Source organism: Protopterus annectens, chromosome 5.part0, assembly GCF_019279795.1.
Source record: "Protopterus annectens isolate FY-2018-M chromosome 5.part0, PAN1.0, whole genome shotgun sequence".
Classification (NCBI taxonomy): domain Eukaryota; kingdom Metazoa; phylum Chordata; order Ceratodontiformes; family Protopteridae; genus Protopterus; species Protopterus annectens.
In genome coordinates, this window is record NC_056735.1 from 458,509,135 (window position 1) to 458,528,000 (window position 18,866).

The 18,866-nt window shown below is 38.0% G+C and overlaps 1 protein-coding gene across 11 annotated transcripts in view; it reads right to left on the bottom strand.

The window, feature by feature from the left end:
* The window catches only part of DMD (dystrophin), a 9,298,038-nt gene that overhangs the window by 34,586 nt on the left and 9,244,586 nt on the right, over positions 1 to 18,866 (bottom strand). For all 11 annotated transcript variants that reach the window (XM_044072398.1, XM_044072396.1, XM_044072400.1 and 8 more), the window contains one exon: positions 818 to 910. In XM_044072398.1, coding sequence (XP_043928333.1) covers positions 818 to 910 — 93 coding nt within the window. The remainder of the gene's footprint in view (positions 1 to 817; positions 911 to 18,866) is intronic.

Here is an 18,866-nt window from a genome sequence, read left to right on the forward strand (position 1 = left end):
CCATGTAGTGGGATAAAACTACCCAAGAAACAAGTTATATGCACTACTTTAGTAACTACACGTTAGGAACTTTTACAAAAAGCTTTGTGCAAAATACAAAAAAGCATCACTGTAAAATAAACTTGCAGAGTGCTGCAGAATGGAACATCCCCTCAATAGGCTGGAACCCTGCCAGTAGGCATCTGGTTCTAGTTAATAAAACAGCTGTTTCAAAGACAACTGGATTCTGATGGCAGTAGTGGTGTAATTTGCTTTCTAGAAACAACCACAGCAGTAGCAAGCTCTGTTTTTTTCCTTCATACAAAGGAGTAAATACCAGAGTGTGGCAGCAGTACTTAACAAGCTTCTCTGTGGAGAAACTGGACTACAGTTAATACTTCCTGAATGGAGGAGTTCTCAGCCCTCTCCAGAAAAAAAAAACATTAAAACACTGCACTGATCCTAGTGATAATATAATAAGAAAACAAGCTAGAAACTTGATCAATTTACTCCTTTTTACAGACCAAATGAAAAAAAGACAGACAAATGACTACTTGGATCTTGAATTATACAGTAGAAAAACTTGAGTAACCTTTTGTCTGTACATTTTTGCATGTCTGTTAAAAAATATTAAGTTTCTTGTCAACCTTTTCAATGGCATACATGGCTTTTTGAAATGAGTACCTAAGAGGTGACTACTATTTGTAATGGTTTAAAAAGGGCAGCAGGGCAGTAAAGGGCAGTATTTTCTTCTACCACTGGCAACCACTGCACTTCAGTTTCTGAGAAAACCACAGCATAGTTATGTCAGCAGTACAGCTGGTCAGATCACACTTACCTCTTGTGCTTGGAAAGGAGTTGTTAAGTTGCTCCATTACTTCTTCTAGTCCGGTGCCAGTATCCTGTGGGGGGCTCAGCAAATCATCATCCCCTACAACACAAGATTAGACAATATGATTCCTGGGAATCAGGACGCACAAAAACCCTAGTAAGAAAGAGCAGTAAGAGCAACAGAAAGAACATCTACATCAACAACAACGAAGGCCAAACAATGCTTGATCCCCAAGGTGCACTGCAGTGGTTACTGCCCCCTGACTGACAGCAAGATCTTTTTTATTTATTCCTGTATTTGTCTGTTGAATGTAACAGAACATTGATTCCTTAAGACTACTTTCAGGTTCAGACTGGGGTCACAAAGGTTAAATACTACAGAGATACATATAGTTAAAGTAGTATTTATATAGTAGCTATGAGTAAAAGAAGTATGGCAGCATATACAAAGAAAGTTTTTACTTTTTGTCATTTTTGATGGTATTCTATGAGAGATAAGAGTGCAGTGCAGTGAGGACAATTTCAGAGGCATCGCCTCTTTAATGACTTATTGTGACAGTGCAGTAATTTCTATTTTTGACAGTCTCTAGCACACACATCATTTTTTTCTTTTCCAATGGCTTGCTTTGATTACTCTTAGTGACTATATCTTACAAAGCATTTCAAGATGCTTCCGTATGTTAACTTTGAAAGAGATGTTTTCTGGCAAGGACTTCAGTTTTTCTATTACAATAATATCCATTGATTCATATTATTTTTTTACAATTCATTTCAGGATATTTCAGAATGTTAGGCTTGAAAAAGCAGTTTATGTAGCACTTGTGTTCAAACTCAGAATGGTAGTTCCAGCCAAGTTCCCGATGAGGTAAGATGTTAGTCACATATGACTGGTAATACTTCAATAAAAACACTGACCGCATTTGTTTTTCAACCACATTGCTAGAATTAGTGTCCTGTCTAGTTTTTTTTAGTTTTCTTAAGGTTTCAGAAGTCTAAGACAAGGGTATCCCAGTATAACATTTCCAACTGTTTTGGGTTTCTAATAGCATTACAGGAATGGACACCATTCCTTCATCAGGGTATGATTAAAGTTCATGAAATTAGTAGTTTTATACTTTCAATATTTGATTTTAGCCAAAAGTCTCTTTGCACCACCCGCAATCTGTACAGAATTTACTCCTTTTGCAATTCACACAGGGTTACGTGCATTGGTAGCATATCTAAATACAACTGTAAATTATTTGTGACAATATGAGAAACAGAAGGAAATAATGCAGAAACAGCTTCTGCTAGAAAACAGCTGGAGTCACATTTAAATCACATATTTTTGCATGTGGCACTGTTAGGGTTGTTTTAAAGGGACGGAAATGAGAAAAGAATTGACAGTAGGGTTGATTTGCCTTTTAGCTTGTCTCTCTAAGTAAACCGTCTTCTTCTTCTTCTTTCGGCTTTTCCCAGTTAGGGGTCGCCACTGCGGATCATCTGTCCACTCATGATTGGCAATGGAGTTTTACGGTGTCAAGTTGCCAGCCCGGCACCCAACCTTCCACAGAAGGCACACACACTCACACCTAGGGCCAATTTAGAGTGTCCAATCCACCTACTGCATGTCTTTGGGATGTGGGAGGAAACTGGAGCACCCAGAGGAAACCCAAGCGACCACAGGGAAGACATGCAGACTCCACACAGAAGGCACCCCAGCCGAAGATCGAACCAGAGAACCTCCTGCTGTGAGGCGGCAGCGCTAACCGCTGCACCAGCATGGCCGCCCTGTCTCTCTAAGTAAAACAATGAATACAAATTGCAGCTCTTTAGCTCTGTTTGGCCAGTTTTCAGACTTTGAACTATGGTATAAATGTGACAACTGCCTACAGCGACATAATATAAAGAAGGTATCCTTTCATATACCATGAAAGGTCTCAGAAAATGATTCACCTCCTTGGGCAAAGGTAAACTGCATTACACTGACAAATTCATGCAACTTGACAACACAACTGACTGTCTTAAAACTGCTAAATGTATTTACTGATTCTAGTGACAATATGGATGTTCTGCAGCATTAGTGTCAAGTAAAATTCTGATCAGAAACTTTTTTATTCAAAAATGTGTTTTAAAAACTAATGTTTAGCAAATACAATACTTGCTTACATTTCCATGCATTTTTCACACAATTTACCTTCTTAACCCTGACAGCTCCACACAATGCATTTTAAGTAGTGTTTTATTTTGATGTATATTATGGTTGAGATAACCACTGTATTGATTACAATATCTAAACTGATCACCTTGTTGGTATGAGGATTTGACCTTTAATTCAACTTATTATTGATCTGCAGTAGTCCTGTAGCACATGGAGACCTTTATGACAGGGATAGATGCATATCTGAAACAGTTTACCTGACAGGGCAAATCAAGACCAGCTCTAACCCAATTTGCAATTTGCAGATGAATTCATGTTTGTGATGCTTCAGTAGTGTGAAGTTCAGATTCCACCAACACTTGTGCTGTACTGTCAAATGTGTCTAGTTTATTAATATAGTGTTCTGTGCCGTAAATGCTCATTCTTTTTAATAACTTTGTAGTTAACACACTTCAAAACACTATCATGCCTCTTATTGATGGTTATTATTCAAGATTCCTCCTGGGACTGCTGACTGCATAAATATTAATCTGAGTAAACCATTCCCCATACATAGCGCAGTATCACTTATTATATTTTTAATGAAAACCAGACTCCAGCACATCATAAGTGAATTAAATCAATAGTTTTGCTTTCTTTTGCATTTACCACTCTTCTGAAATGCACAGAGATAAAACATTTTTTCTGAGTTTCCTAGGCATCTGTCACAAGCTGTAAGAGCCCTAGCCAGGTTCTTTTTGTCTACTTTTACAAAAATGATTACATGTACGGCTTGAGAAAATGCAAATTATGTATTTACCAGGGCAAAATTAGGACCACTTCAACTGAATTGTATAAAATGATCAGGATTATTGAAATGCTACTTATAAACAATTATTTCAAGTTTTACCTGGGCATGTAATAATTTTTGCCTGTTTTATGAATGTGAACAAGACTGAATAATCGAAGCTTAATTTCAATTCAAAGCTAAAGATTAAACTGTGTTGCATATAATTTTGAACTGAAGCAGTGGATGAAGTTAAATTACAATCAAAATACTTTTATTATATATTTTGATTACATTCAAACTGACAAACATAACGAATGGTCAAAGTTCATTAAAAAATATCAATGACAATATAAATATTTTGCAGCTGTGCTGTCAATTGCAAATTTGGATCAGAAATGTCTGCTAAAGTAAATTTCACATACCATACAGTGTAATGGAAAGCATATAACAATTAAAAAAATGCAAGACTTGATTTTTGAAAACTGTACAATACAGAAGCTGTAACTGCAAACAGAACATCCAGTAGATACAGACATACAAAGTAATACAAAGTATGACAAAGCAGAACAGTTCAACACTGTTGCTATGAAGGTTAGATGTGATAAGTCTGCAGATGTTCTCCTTGAGAGGAACTTATGCAGCTGTAAATCTGTATTTATGGTAAAATAGTAAAAACAGTCCTGGATTTAAAAGGAAAAATATAAAATGTATAAACGCAAAAATAACATTAAACATATAAACCAAGGCTGCAGAGAACAGTTTAAAATTATTCATGAAAAGGTCTATTTGTGCTTGCAGATGGTCTACAGGAGAAGAACTCTGGAGCCCAGTGCAAACCTATGCCCATGTTGAACTGGAAATGCTCAACTCAAATATGCTTAGGAACTGGAGACAAACCATGAACTCCGGAGAGGACAGCAACCTAGAAGCTTGAATTTTATTAGTGTTTGTTCTTTTTGTTACAGGTCTGCTGAACAGCTTGTTGGGATGCACAGTTTTCCTGGAAACTTGCCAAGAAATGCATAAGGGGACTTGGGAGGTGAAAAAGCATTCTGTAACGCAGGAGAACACATCTGCTCATAAGGTACAGAAGAAGCATTAAGTATGAGAAAATGTTTCTCCTACTGACATTGGGGTAGGTCTAGATTCTGAGTGAGTGAGTGTGAGCAAGAGAGGGATAATTACAGGTATTAAGGGAAAAACACTTAAAAGAAGCAAAATGTATTTTGAGAGTTGCTACTCGCAGTGAAACAATCTATTGCACAGTTGGCATTATGCACAGTTGAACAAGTCATTATCTGCTCTGGCAGGGGTGCTTTGCCAGTATTTATTTTATCAAAGTAAAGAAACATGGATCCTCTTTACTTTACAAAAACAAGTGAATAAATGTACAGCACACAGTGGCCATATGTGAAAATATGTCAGCTGCAGCACCCTGGGGGGCTGTGGTAAAGCAACAGACTTGGCCATTCGATTTAGTGGCCTAGACAACAATACAGACAGATTGTGAGTGGGACACAACAAGAATTCATCACATTTAAAAACGGTTGTAGCATGAATTGAGAGCTGTGCTACTGAGAATACTGTCAGGAAAGTTTCTTTTTTTTTTCCTTTTTTTTTTTTAAACTATGGTTACTGGCAGGCAACCAGACATTTTCATCAGATTCTGCAGAACATCTCTAACTTCATCTGATATATTTGCCCTGTTTTCTCTCGTAATGTTTTAGATTTCCAGGTAAACCACTGAAGTGTATACTCAGTCAAAAATGACAGACATTGGAGTTCCATGCTTTTTTCTCAGAAAATTCTTGTTGATGCAAAGCCTGTTGTTCTATTAACTACGGGAATTACAGTGGTACAGAAAAAATCTGGCCTGTCTGTGGGGAAATATGACCCATTGCTGCTCTTTGCTCATTAAACTGACTTTTATGAATTACTATTATTTGCTTAACCAAGCAGGTTTAAATACTTTTTCCATTGAGCAAAGCTAAAATACAATACATAGCCAGCATTTTTACTACAAACATCTGAAGTACACATAGAAGTAGCTATAACTTGGGATGGGATGGGAGCTGTCTGTATAAAGTAACTCACTCTCTCTCTCTTTTTTCTTTTCTTAGTTTATAGTCATTTTCTGGTTTTGCATGAGTAATGGGCATTTTTGCAGGATTAGTCTGATTTGTGTGAAGAAACTTGGGCTACACCACTAGCTGTACATTATGTGGCTGAGCTGAAATACAATACAATACATGGCAGTCATATTTGTATCATAGTAATCAAAAGTTGGCACAAGCAGCTACAACTGTTGTATAAGGTGGGATCTGCCTGTTGAAAGTAAATGACCTTCTTGTTATTTTATTAACATAAATAGTTAGTATCTGGCTTTGAAGGACTAATGTGCATTTGTGTGAAGTATGATGGACTATATAACTGTACATATGAGATATGCACAGATAAATTATCTATAAGATGGACTACATAACTGGACATCTGAGATATGCATGACAAATTAGCTATTAACTGATGGGGCTGTCTGTGAAGGAAAATAATTAGCTGCCTGCTGGCTTGCTCATTATTTTGGCTTTGCAGGACTAATGTGATTTGTGTGAAGCAACATGGAATACTTTAATGTGTGGCAAATATTTGTCTGGAAATACATGAACTATAGGCAGAAGTGACTATAACTGCTTTGTTGGGGATTGTCTATACGAAAGTAATCTACCATCTTTCAGAAGAATAACGTATAAAATGCATTACAGAATATTCATACTTTCAGAACTTGTGGGGGCTTGATGGCCTTTACACCCACAAAGCTTTACGTGTGAATTTTGATACAGGTTTAGTAGTGCTACTGCCTTCAGCCCACCTACTCTAGAAATGGCTCTATTCAGAAATGCGTATAGAAGATCCATATTATTTGTGCAAAGTTGGAAACTATGTCATTATTTCTTTAATCTTCCTGCCAAACCTCAGAGGTGTGTAGGGTCACTACAGTTTGTGCTGTGATGGGGAAAGTGAGGTAATCATTTCTTTAACTTTCCTCACAAACTTCATGGGTGGGCAAGGAGGATGACTACAGCTTGTATAAGAACAGTGTATGGTCTAGGAGTAACAAGTTGGAAACGTTAAGTGTGATCATTTATTTTTTTTTTTACTTTCCTCATAATCAAACCATCACATGTTTACTCAGTTGGACATCTTGTGGGAGAGGGTAAGGAGGCATGCTGTTTATATATGTCTGACAACACCACATTAAAATGTGTTATGTTCTATATTCTTTCAGTTTCATCCCAGCTGGCTTACTGTTAGGACACGAGTACAGTAGAAGGGAATCCACATCCACAAAGAGGCTAGTCACTAGCTCAGGGATTGCTACTGCGGCCTCTTCTTTTTGGCATCTACTTCTCTGAAATCAAGGCAAATGTCAAAGGCCTCTGGTTCACCAAGCTTGCATACCAGTGCATATTAGGCATGGTCACGGAATCCTCAAAAGACTCAAGACACCCTTCAAGAGGTTCTGACACACATCAACAACTAGTGGCAGAGGCATGGACTAAAACTCAATGTTAAAAATGCTTAATAGTACCATTTAGAAAGAAAGCCACCCCTGGAAATTACCTCATTGATAATACACCACTAAAATTAAAACGAGTGGTCAGGGATGTGGGAATCCATGTTGACAGTAGCCTGACCTATGACCACCATGTGACTACTGCGATGAGACAATCATTCTGTGTTGCACAACTTGTAAGTAATGGCATGTCATCTAGGTCTATTTGGCTCTCATCAAACCAGTCATTGACTACAATGCACCCTTCAGCATGTACCTGATTAAGCACTTGAAATATTTTGAGAGCCAACAGAGATTCCTCACAAAAAGGATACATAGAGTAAACACCAAGTCCTATCAGAGCATCTCAAAAGCCCACTCCCTGTACTTGCTCTGCTACAAACTGCTGCTAGGTTACCTATGCTTAGCCCATAAAGAATCCTCTGATCTCACACTGATGTATCTGTTGCACATCTGCAAAACAAACAGCATCAGAAATACCCATTCTAAGGACCTAAATCTTATCTGCATTATAAACAGGACATGTTGGAGGAAGTGGTATATGTCTCAAAGATTACCCTTTCTCTGCAACAGGCTTCCCAACTATGTGAAACAAAGCTCATCCCTAACATTATTTAAATATAACTTGGACCAATGGATGGGATATTGCAAATGTACCCCTGGTTTGGCACCTACATGGTTAGTAGATAGGGGCAGCCTGTGAATGTTTCATGTGTACAAGCCTACATTAAAACCATAAAATTCCTTGAAGTATTGACACATGTCCACAATATTTTGGTAAATTTAGAGTAAGCTTGCCAAGCTTAAAATGGCTCTTGGGCCGACATCCTATTAACCAACTATGAACCTATGACATCAGAAATGAGCACATACTGTGGCTGAATTCTGGGATAGGGGGTGAGGAGCCATGCTGTACATAAGTATGACAGTGTTTACTAATATATGACTGCAGTTATTTGTGATTTCACTTTTATCGAAATCTCATACCAGAGAGGTGACTACATTTTAGGGAGAGACTTACAGAGGATGTACTTTTTCCAGACATAATTTATGTATCCTCAGAAGCATTTGTTTTTTTCAGTTTACTGTGAAGTGCAATTTTTCAGTTTTTGGCATTACGTCTTGAATACATTTCTTCCTTGAAAAAAGTAAAAATAAGGCTGAATTTATTTCCTTACTCACAATGTTTCTTCAGACCATCATTGGATCAAAACATTGGAAGAAAACTCTAAAATGCATCTCAGAGCATCTACACTCCCCATGGCTTCAGTGTTCAGTACCTCTGAAAAAACGATGTTAGGTTACACTACAGTGACATCTTACTGAACATTATAATGAGTGAATGGTGTCACAAAAGGAATTATTACCAGCCCAGCTATCTGGAATTTTGTAAATAATTATATGTCATTTGTGAATATTGATATGATTTATACAGAACTGTATGTTATGTGCTGAGTTAAATGTAACTACAGCATGCCCTGCTGGCTTAGAATAGAAATGTATATAAACTGTTGTAATTATGTAACTGTATATGTTTTAACAGTAGAAACTGCGACATAAAATGTTAACTTGCAAAACTTCAAGAAAATAAGTTGAAACTAAATTATTTTATGATCGTGCTATAAAAGTTATCTCTCAGTTTCAGTGTAGCAGACACAATGTCTCGAGAGCTAGTTTTTTTCTATTATCTTGGAAGAGAAGTAATTACTAGGTTTGAGATGCAGAATTGTTTTATTGTTTTATGACTTTCAGGATCTGCAAACATCTGAGAGATATGTATTTTTCACAGAGAGATGCTAAAAATGCTTGTACTTTCTGGCAATGTGGGTAGCTTGAGAACTAAAGTCAGGTGGCAAAAAGTGATGTCATTCAAGCTAATCCAGTACTAACATTTGATATTAATTTAACAACTCTCTCTGAGAGAGACTATGCATTTTTTATTTTGTCTTGGACCTAGCAAGAACATCCACTCATCAACACCTTCTGCACTTGCCTTGCTGTAAGTTCTTTATAGGTTCATAGGTTCATAGGTTTATACTAGGCTATCTGCCCTAAGGCATTTATAAGCCTAGCCCAAATTATTGTGGCTTACGCCACCCCTTATATGAAAAAATACTGTGCCCATTAGTTTGTTGTGCCTCTGTCCAGCAGTGACCCAGAGATGATTCCCGGGGTAAACCTACGATCTCCCATCCACAGGTCTAGATTTCTCTTGAACAGAGTCAGCGAGGTGCTCTGCCTCACATGGACCGGGATTTTATTCCACAGCATAGGGAGTCTCTGAGTGATAAATCTATCCCTCCAGCACGTCCTATTTATATCCGTGCTAAGGTTTAAGTCGCTTGCTTAGATGTTTTCTCTATTTATTTGAGATTGTCCTGCAGTGTCATTTTGAATATTTCCTGTGATTTTGAGCTCTGAAGTAACTGTGTTTGTTGTGTTTGTTTACTGGCTATTGTCTTGTTCTTTTATTATTTATTATTAAATATATTTAAACCTGTCTTTGTGGCTGATATCTGTGAGACATATTTAAGCTCTTAAAGTACTTACATATTTATATGGTGACATTGTACAGGCCACTCCTAAACAGCCTTTCTTCTTGGTCAGACTACCATTTGGATAATAGTAACATTAGACAGTAGGACTGATTACCCTTTGTTAAGGGCCTTAAAAGTAGCTGACAAGAGTGGTTGGTGGCAGTGGAAACTACCTAATAGTCTGGGCAGAACATAGCTAGTAAACCTGTGCCAGCCATTCCCAGGAATGTGTGTACATTTGTATATAAATCAAACCTCAGAGAGTGTGTGTGTGTGTGTGTGTGTGTGTGTGTGTGTGTGTGTGTGTGTGTGTGTGTGTGTGTGTGTGTGTGTGTGTATGTGTCAGCCACTTGAGCTGGGACACGTATCACTGGTGGATTTGGCTTGGCCACTCAGCTGAGATCTCAATCAAATAGCTGTGCCAGTGGGGAGTCTTATTGGGGATCTGGAGAAAGAGGGAGAAACCAGACTGACTGTGGTCTTTGTGTGCTCTTAAGGAAAATTGCACTTTACTGTGTGAGTACCTGTCATCCTCCCACTGTGTAAAGCCCCTAGCTGTTGCCAGTGGTGAGGACTGAGCTTCCTTGATGACTGGGCCAGTGCAGGGGCATCGCAAATGGTAAGAGACTTTCCTTGGGATTCATAAAAACTCACACTGCGGCCAATAAGAGCTCTGGCCAAAAGGGGCTGTTTCTGTGATTGCATAAAATGCAGTTCACAGACACATTATTTGTAATGAGGTTCAAAGTGCTCTAAAATACTAGTAATCTGTACTACGTGTTAGATAAATGGTGCACATTTTATTTTATTTAATTTACTTATTTATATTTTATCTATTAAGTAAGTAGGTGGGGTGATGAAATGACTCTTTCCAGTGATGAACTAGTCCATATGCAAATACATTCAAATCTATAGAGTTAAGACACTTAATTCAGAGCACTGGGTAAGTACATACACATATTGCAAATTATATTTACAAATACACAGAAGAAGCAAGTACTCAACAAAACATATATTCTGTTTCAAATGGACAAAACTGATATCAAAGGACTGCATTCAGACATTTGTCCAAAACTGTACTAATGGGCAAGCCACCTTCCCAGTTTTACTTACTAAAATCACCTTCAAGGTCACCATTACACAGAAAAAAGCATATAGTTGTTTATCTGTATAAACAGTCGGGTACTTCCCTTTCTCTCTTTTCTGTTGAATTCAAAGAAAACTACTATGTTTTGAAACAGTGCTGGAATTTGTTTGATTTTAGCACTTCTGTTTTATAGTAAGAAACAACCCCCTTTTACTTCCAATGGATTCTTATCCCCCCCCCCCCCCACACACACACACACATACACATACACACAGTTTTTAAACCTCTTATTCTGCACAATGCAGACTGCTTCATGGTCCATGTACCTTAGAATGTTTATATATATATATATATATATATATATATATATATATATATTCAGACATACATTCCTTTACAACTCAGCTGCATTCTCTGTTGATAAATAATTTTACATCTAAGGGGCAGAAGTTAACAACCTAGCAAAAGTACACATTTCCCTAAAGGACTGACTGGAAATGCTAATCATCAAATTCAAGAAAAAAGAGCTACTAAACCTTAAAGAAAGAGCACAACTGTATCTTCACTGTAACAGTATAAAATAACAAAACAGGGCGGTAATAAATGTTAGTTTATAGGAAAATAAACATTTTACAGTACCCATGTTTTAGTCCCGTGTGTAAATGTAAGTAACGCTGCAGTCCTCTGACTCTGAAAACCTTTTCAAAATTTCTTGATTTATTTCTAATTAATTCTCTAGTGTAAAATAACTTTTCAGAACTGTATCCAATGTTGTTTACAAGCTTGCAGCCTCAGAGTTTTGTATGAGAATTTAAAAAACTGCACCAAAACCTGAGCCCATCAGCCACAACACAGAAGTTGTACACAGCTGTTAAATATGTGTGTGAAAACAAAAATACCCATAACAGTAATAAAACAGCCTTCAGAAGTGATATGCTAAAATAAGTGAAAGTTATTTTAGCAACAGTTGCAGAAGAAAAATCTGACACGCAGATTCACTTTTCCCAGCTGCAACATGAATCTTTTAGTACAATTAAAACTGGCTCCTTTTCCATAGCAACTGTTATTACTAATGTATGCTTCATTTTTGTCTGTTTTCTCAAGCTTATAGTTCTGAGGTTTGTACTTTACACCTACAGACTACTAGAAGATTAACATCAAACTAGGCTGTTTTGCCTATGTTTCTGCTTGGCAAACAGAGAGATGTTTTACAAAAGGACTGTAGCATCTGCTCCTGGGTATCCTTGCTTTGTAATTTCTGTTTTTACAGATTACATGTTTGGTGAACGTTAAAGTACACAGCAAACTGCGACATCAGAAGAATACTAAAAACATCTCAGGCTTCAAAAACACAACCTAAGTAGTGGATAAAACAAAGTACAAGGGAGTTTTGACATACTAGTCACAGTTTTATGTACGTTACACTGCTGTTTAAGTTTTTAAAAGAAAGAACAAGGAACTGAAAGGGGCATTTATCCTTACAATGTCAGTGCTATCTATAACTCTTAGGTTTTATAACAAAAAAAAGCATTTTATCACTGTCCCTAGCCTACAGACTTGTGCCAGGAACTCTATTCAAAATGTGAAACTCTGGGTGTATACAAAACAGATCTCTATCAAATAAAAACCTTTTTTATGCCCTCTGACCAACTAAGGCTGCACCTTTCCAGGACACTGAAACACCCTAGCACAATAAAACCAGCATCTTATACAGTAGCAGGCAATGTGATATTGCTTATGAGAGGACAATGAGGGTAATTCAAAGATGCAACAAGTAATAAAGGGCAGCAGTCATATGACAACAAACAAAACAAAACAATCTCTGCTGTACATTACAAAACATTTCACTTTCAAGTATACACTGACACAGGCAAACCGACTAGAATTGTCAATCAGTTTTAAAGATTCTGTGTGGTCATGTACTGTATGACTTTACCTAAAATAATACAATGAAGGCAGGGTCTACAGGATCTCTTTAAAAAGTCCATTCATCAATTACTGGAGTCAAAAAACTGTTATGATCTGCAGCAACACTGATGTGGTGTCAATATATTTATATATGGGAATAAAATATGGTATTTTTTTTACAGTGCACTGTAATGCCTGCTTTGGAATTATTTTGCTTACAGCTTATGTTCCATACCGACCAAGTATACACAAATCTGAGGACAAGACATGAGAATATTTAGCCACCTCTAAATTATATAGTCTGCGGTTAGTCACTCTCTTTATAAATGGCTGGGCTGTACTGTGCTTCTTGTCAGGCAGAAATGTAAGGCACACAATTGCAAATACTTCATCTGTGCAGTGTTTTACTAGAAACACTGGTGCGATAACTCTCATTCAAAGACAGTGTGATTGGTCACAACAGATGTCCATGTGGAGTGCAACACTGATGACAGAAGCAGCTTTGCCACTCCACTTTAAAAAGTGGTCCTGTTCATTTTATATCACCAAGATGACAGCTCTTCCTACTGACATCAGGCCAGATTCTACAATCACCTTAAATGCTGCAGTACAATACATGAGATGGATATGTTACAGTGTGTAAATAAACTTAGCATAACAGAATATGTTTGAATGATTACTGCTGCAGTAGCCTTAGCTATATGGATTACATCCTGCAAGGATATAATAGCTGGCCAGCTGCCAGTACTTTACATCACCTTCCATGCACCCAAACTGTCAGCCTGAGCTGATTAAAAGACAATTTTGGGATACAAAGCCTTCAGAGCTTTCCTGCCAACAGACACAGGAAGGCTGAGCCCTGAAAGGGCAATGTTAGGAACAACAACAAATAAATAGCCATACCCTGGCATATACAACACACCAAAAACAAAGGGGGGTGGAGGGAAGGAGGGAGTGGCTACTGCTGCAGTGAACATTCAAACATCTACTGTTATGGTAATTTCACTTACACGACTGTAGTATGTTTGTCATACTGATCAATGCTGCAATAGCCTTAGCTATATGGGTAAATTACCCAATTTTACTACATTTGTGAGTTGGAAGGAAAAGAATCCAGGAGCTCCTGGAGAATGGTCCCTGCAAAGCCTGATCTAGGCCTAGAGAAGAAATCAATTTTATAGTGCTTTATAAAAGTATATATAGAGGACCATGTTGCAGCTTCTAGAATACTAGAATGCAACCCTTTCAAAAAAGTCACATAAAATCTATGCCCTGGTAGAGTGGGGCCTTGACCCTGCTTGGAATAGTTTTGTTATGTTGAGTACAACAAAACGTAACAGTCATAGACAATCATTTGGAAATAGTCTGTTTTGACACAGGTTGTACCTTATTTTTACATTTAGAAGAAATGAACAACAGATCCAAAGATATGAAAGATTTAATTCTGTCAAGGTAGTATTTGAGGTGTCAGTGGACATCCAAGGTACAGAGTATTGTTATTCTCCCTCAATTTTTGGGTTCAGGAAAGAAAATGTGGAGATGGGAGAGTTTGGCGTAAAGTAAACTCAGATACCACTTTAGGCAAAAAAAAAAGAGTTATTAAGCAAACTATCGCTGAGGAAAATGAGACAAGGTTAACTCACCATAAGAGCTTGCAACTCAGATGCACCTCTTTCAGTGGCGAGAGCAATCAGTAAAACTCTTTTCCACGTTAAGAACCTCAAGTCAGCTAGGTTAGTTGGTTCAAGTGGAGCATGTGTTAGCTTCTCTATCATAAAATGAAGATCCCAAGCAGGGGTCATCGTTTTTCTTAGAGGCCTCTTATGCAAAATCCCTTTCAAAAACATACTGACATAAGAATGCATTGAAAGGGGAGGATCTAAGGGCAGACATCCTAAAATGGATGATAAATGAACATTGTAATGGGATTATGAAAGGCCATAGGATTGTAACTCACACAAATATTGTAAAACCACAGAATACTAGCCCTGAATGAGTGTTGGCTGTGTTGTTGGCACTAACCAGAAAACCTTTTCCATTTGCTAATAACTTTCTAGTAGCAGGCTTTCTTGTCTCTATTAGTACCTACTGCCTGTCCTCAGCAAACAGGTCCCTAAAAGAAATTAAAGCCATATTATCTAAGTAGTCAACAGAAGTTGATTGTTGTCGGGGTGTATCAAACACCCACTATTCTTGTGTGAGTGGAAGCTTGTGGTATTTGCCCCTAGCCATTTCCAAAAAAGGGAGAAACATGATTGACTGGGCCAGGAGGAAGTTACCACTGTGGTATTGTCTGTAACAACTTGAAGAGGTCCAGGGGGCCAAAGGTGATTCAGAGAGTTGAGTACCTTGATTACTGTAAGCATCTCTTTTATATTTATGTGCTTGGATCTTGTCATTGGTCTGCCACACACTTTGCAGTTTTATCCCTCATGAAACTGATGCCAAAGCAAACTCTGAGGTGCCTACGGTGACTGACTGCTTTAGAACAAACAAGGAAACAGGAAGACCTGGATTTAAAGATATCTGCTGTTTCCACCAAATGATTTCCCTTCTGAAAGGGATGAAGCAAAAAAGGGGCAAAAACTAAATTTCTAGCTGGGGGAGAATCTAAAATCTCATTTTTAACATCATCTGGGAAGTTCTGAAAACACAGCCATGTAAACCTCCTCAAAGCAGTACCAGCGTCCATAATCCTTGAAGAAGTATCAACAGAATCATACACACACTCAGTAAACAATGAGTAGTGACAGAATAAATTATTTAAAGCAGATTTTTCCACAAAAGAAGAAACTGTAGACAGCACATTCCTCATACTTTCATAAATAGTCAGACAAACCTTAACATATGCACCTGGCAATTCAAAATTCTGAAAATCAAAGTTGCAGAAAGCACATTCATTTTCCTATACTTATCAATAATGTTCCCATCCTTATCAGAGAGAGTAGGATTGGGATTATCTAAGGACTTAGTAGAAGAATTAACTAAAGCTAAAGCTGCTGGATCAGATTTAGGATGAGTGTATAAAAACATAAAAGACTGAGGAACTTTATATATCCTCTGCCTTTTTAGCAGCAGCTGGCTGACTGTTAGGAGAACTGCAGGAAGTAACACACACACATCTACCAAAGATGACAGAACTGGAGGAATGGCAGCAGGTTCTGGAAATTTCCTCCATAACAGCTCATAGTATTTTTTGAGAGACTAGAAATCTCGTTGCTCTTTTACCAGAAACTACTTTACAATAAGGATCAACAGCTTAAATTAAACCCACAGCCACACCCATTAAACAACTCCTGTCTAAGGAAATTTGAGGTGGAGTAGATACATACTTAGTTTTGTATTTCTTTTTGACATGAAAACCGGGACCAACTGTAGTATTAATAGCAGCAGTGACTTCCCTAGGGATGGGCACAACATTCTGACAAAACAGAGAAGCCTTCCTTGTTTCTTCTTCTAAGACTGACAACAGTGGCCTACCCTTGCCTACTCAGGGGGCCCCAACAGCAGCAGAGTTCATTGCTGGCTGTAGGTGCTACACAAGAGGGATACTGAGTAAAAGATAAGTGGTCAGGTACAACTAATAGCCATTAGTTCCACTGTATTCGGCATGCATCAGACCTATCATTGAGTACAATACCCACTTTGGTATGTACCTAACCAGGCATATAAAACAATTGGAACATCCACAGAGGTTCCTGACTAAAATAATACAGGGCATAAGTAATATGGCCTATGCAGACTGCCTCAAGGCCCTATCCCTGCATTTTGTCTCCTACAGGCTTTTGAGGGGAGAGCTATGCCTGGCATACAGGGCATTGTCAGACTCCACTCTGATGGACCTCCTGCATATCCGCAAAACAAACAGCACCAGAATTACCCATTCTAAAGAGTTAAATCTTGTCTGTGATATAAATAGGACTTGCTGGAGAGACAGGTATGTATCTCATAGATTGTCCTGTCTCTGGAACAGGTTCCTCATCCATGTGAAGCAGAGTTCCTCCCTAACCCAATTTAAGTGCAACCTGGACAACTGGATGCGGAACAGGAAATTCATCCCTGGTTTGGCACCTATGTCTCTAATGGACACATGCAACCTGTAAATGGTTCATCTTTCAGGCCCTAGCTTGTAAATGTTTCATCTCCCAAGCCCCTGCTCATACTTATTAAGGGTATCAGAACTTGTTGGAGATTTGAGATGCACAGCTAGGCTTAAAAAGGCCATTGTGGTCGCTAGCTTAATAAACACCTATAAACCTAAGGCTACTGCAGCAGAGATCAATATAGGAACATTAAACAAAAATTATTGAAAGGAAGTTGCTTTTCCCCAAATGAACTTATTTGTCCAGCAAAGGAATGGCACAAGGTGACTGTTGATCATCAAAAGCCTCAGAGGAGAATACAGAGCTTGGCACCCTAACCTGTCTTTTAGTCAACTCAGCTCTAACTGCCAGAATGTTTGGTAGCATGAAAGGTGCCCTCCAGCTTTGGAAGATACCTGGCTGTTACATCTTTGACAGGCTACAACCCATACAGCAAAGGCTCCATCAGCAGTGATCAGTATGCTGAACATCAAAGCTGATCTTAGTTATGCTTTTACTGGGCCTGCTTCCATGTCTTCTACTCTTTCTGTTCATGCCTCTTTAATGTTTTAACAGCTACTTAAAAATCCTGGAAGACAGAACACACTTTCCAATCTACCAATGTACTATCCTTATTATGGCAATGTCTTTCTTCCCTAATGAGTGAGAAGCAGTTTGGCACAGCAGGGAGCAGAGGCAGTTTCTTGGTCTAGAACAAGATACACAAATGGCTCCTCATTCTTCCATGACCTGCATTCCATCCTATGAGGGATATTCTAATGTGTTACCTCTGCTGAAATCATACTGCATTTGAACAGCACTGTCCTTTTTATGTTGCAACCAGGTGCATAACAAACAAGGTCATTCGTTCTCCAGAAAAAAAAAAGTCCTCCTCTCCATCCTGCATGAAAGATTGTTGTGCACACTGGCATGTTAAGAGATCAAACATCATATTCAAGGTCACAAAATAGGTCAGTTAGCCTCTGTAATATTTAAACAAGGTTTGCTATCTCACACGTAACAGGCCTAAAGACCTATTCTTGGGGATCATACTGTAATGAATGTCAAAATTCTAAGTCCTAAAACATTTTCTACAGTGGACAGCAAAGCAGAATTAAAGTCTCTAATTATTCAACTTGCATTTACAAAATAAATAAATAAATACATAAATAAATAAGCATCATTAATATTTTCAGAAATCAAATATCTATTGTTTTGTATTCCAGAATTGCAGCAAATGAAATGGGTCAAAGATAAGCTACTTGTCCCTAACACAACAGCCAATTTGCATTAGTGAGCATCTTCTAAATGCAGCTGACAGAGTTTTTTTAATTTAACTCCTCAAATGACAAAGTTTGTCTATGGATCCATGTGATGAAGGCGCCAGTTGAGGTGGCATGAGAATGTCTTGTCCAACTCTGGGTGGAGAGAGGGCGTCGGCGGAGCTGTGTTGCAACAGCTTCCCCTGGAAAAGGCCTAGTGCAGCAGCTAGCTGTGTGAGCACAAAAAAGAAGTAATCCAGCTGGGATCAGTTGATGTGCTGCAGGTGTTACATCACTAGCGCTACTGTAACTTGCATTTTGGTTGGGATGGAGTGGTTAAAAAGTATATTTAAATAATCCTAACCTTTACCATACAATTGTAGTCCCTAGGTCTTGTCTTCCTCTTTCAGTATTCTAGAAACCTAAGGGTTGCAGAGATTAAAAAAAAAGAAAAAGGTGACAGGGCATGAGGGCTTGATGTAATTTAAAATATACAATTCACTGAAACTCTTGGACACATGAAATAATGTAGAATAATTCAGAAACATTCCTCATAACATTAATAATGGGAAATCTTAAACAAAAGAAGACATATTGCCCTCCTGTTTATCTACATTTTTTCATACTCGGGAATATTTATTTTCTGGATCAGGACAGAGTCTCGACTGTAGTTTTGGTATTTTGTCTCCATGATGCCACT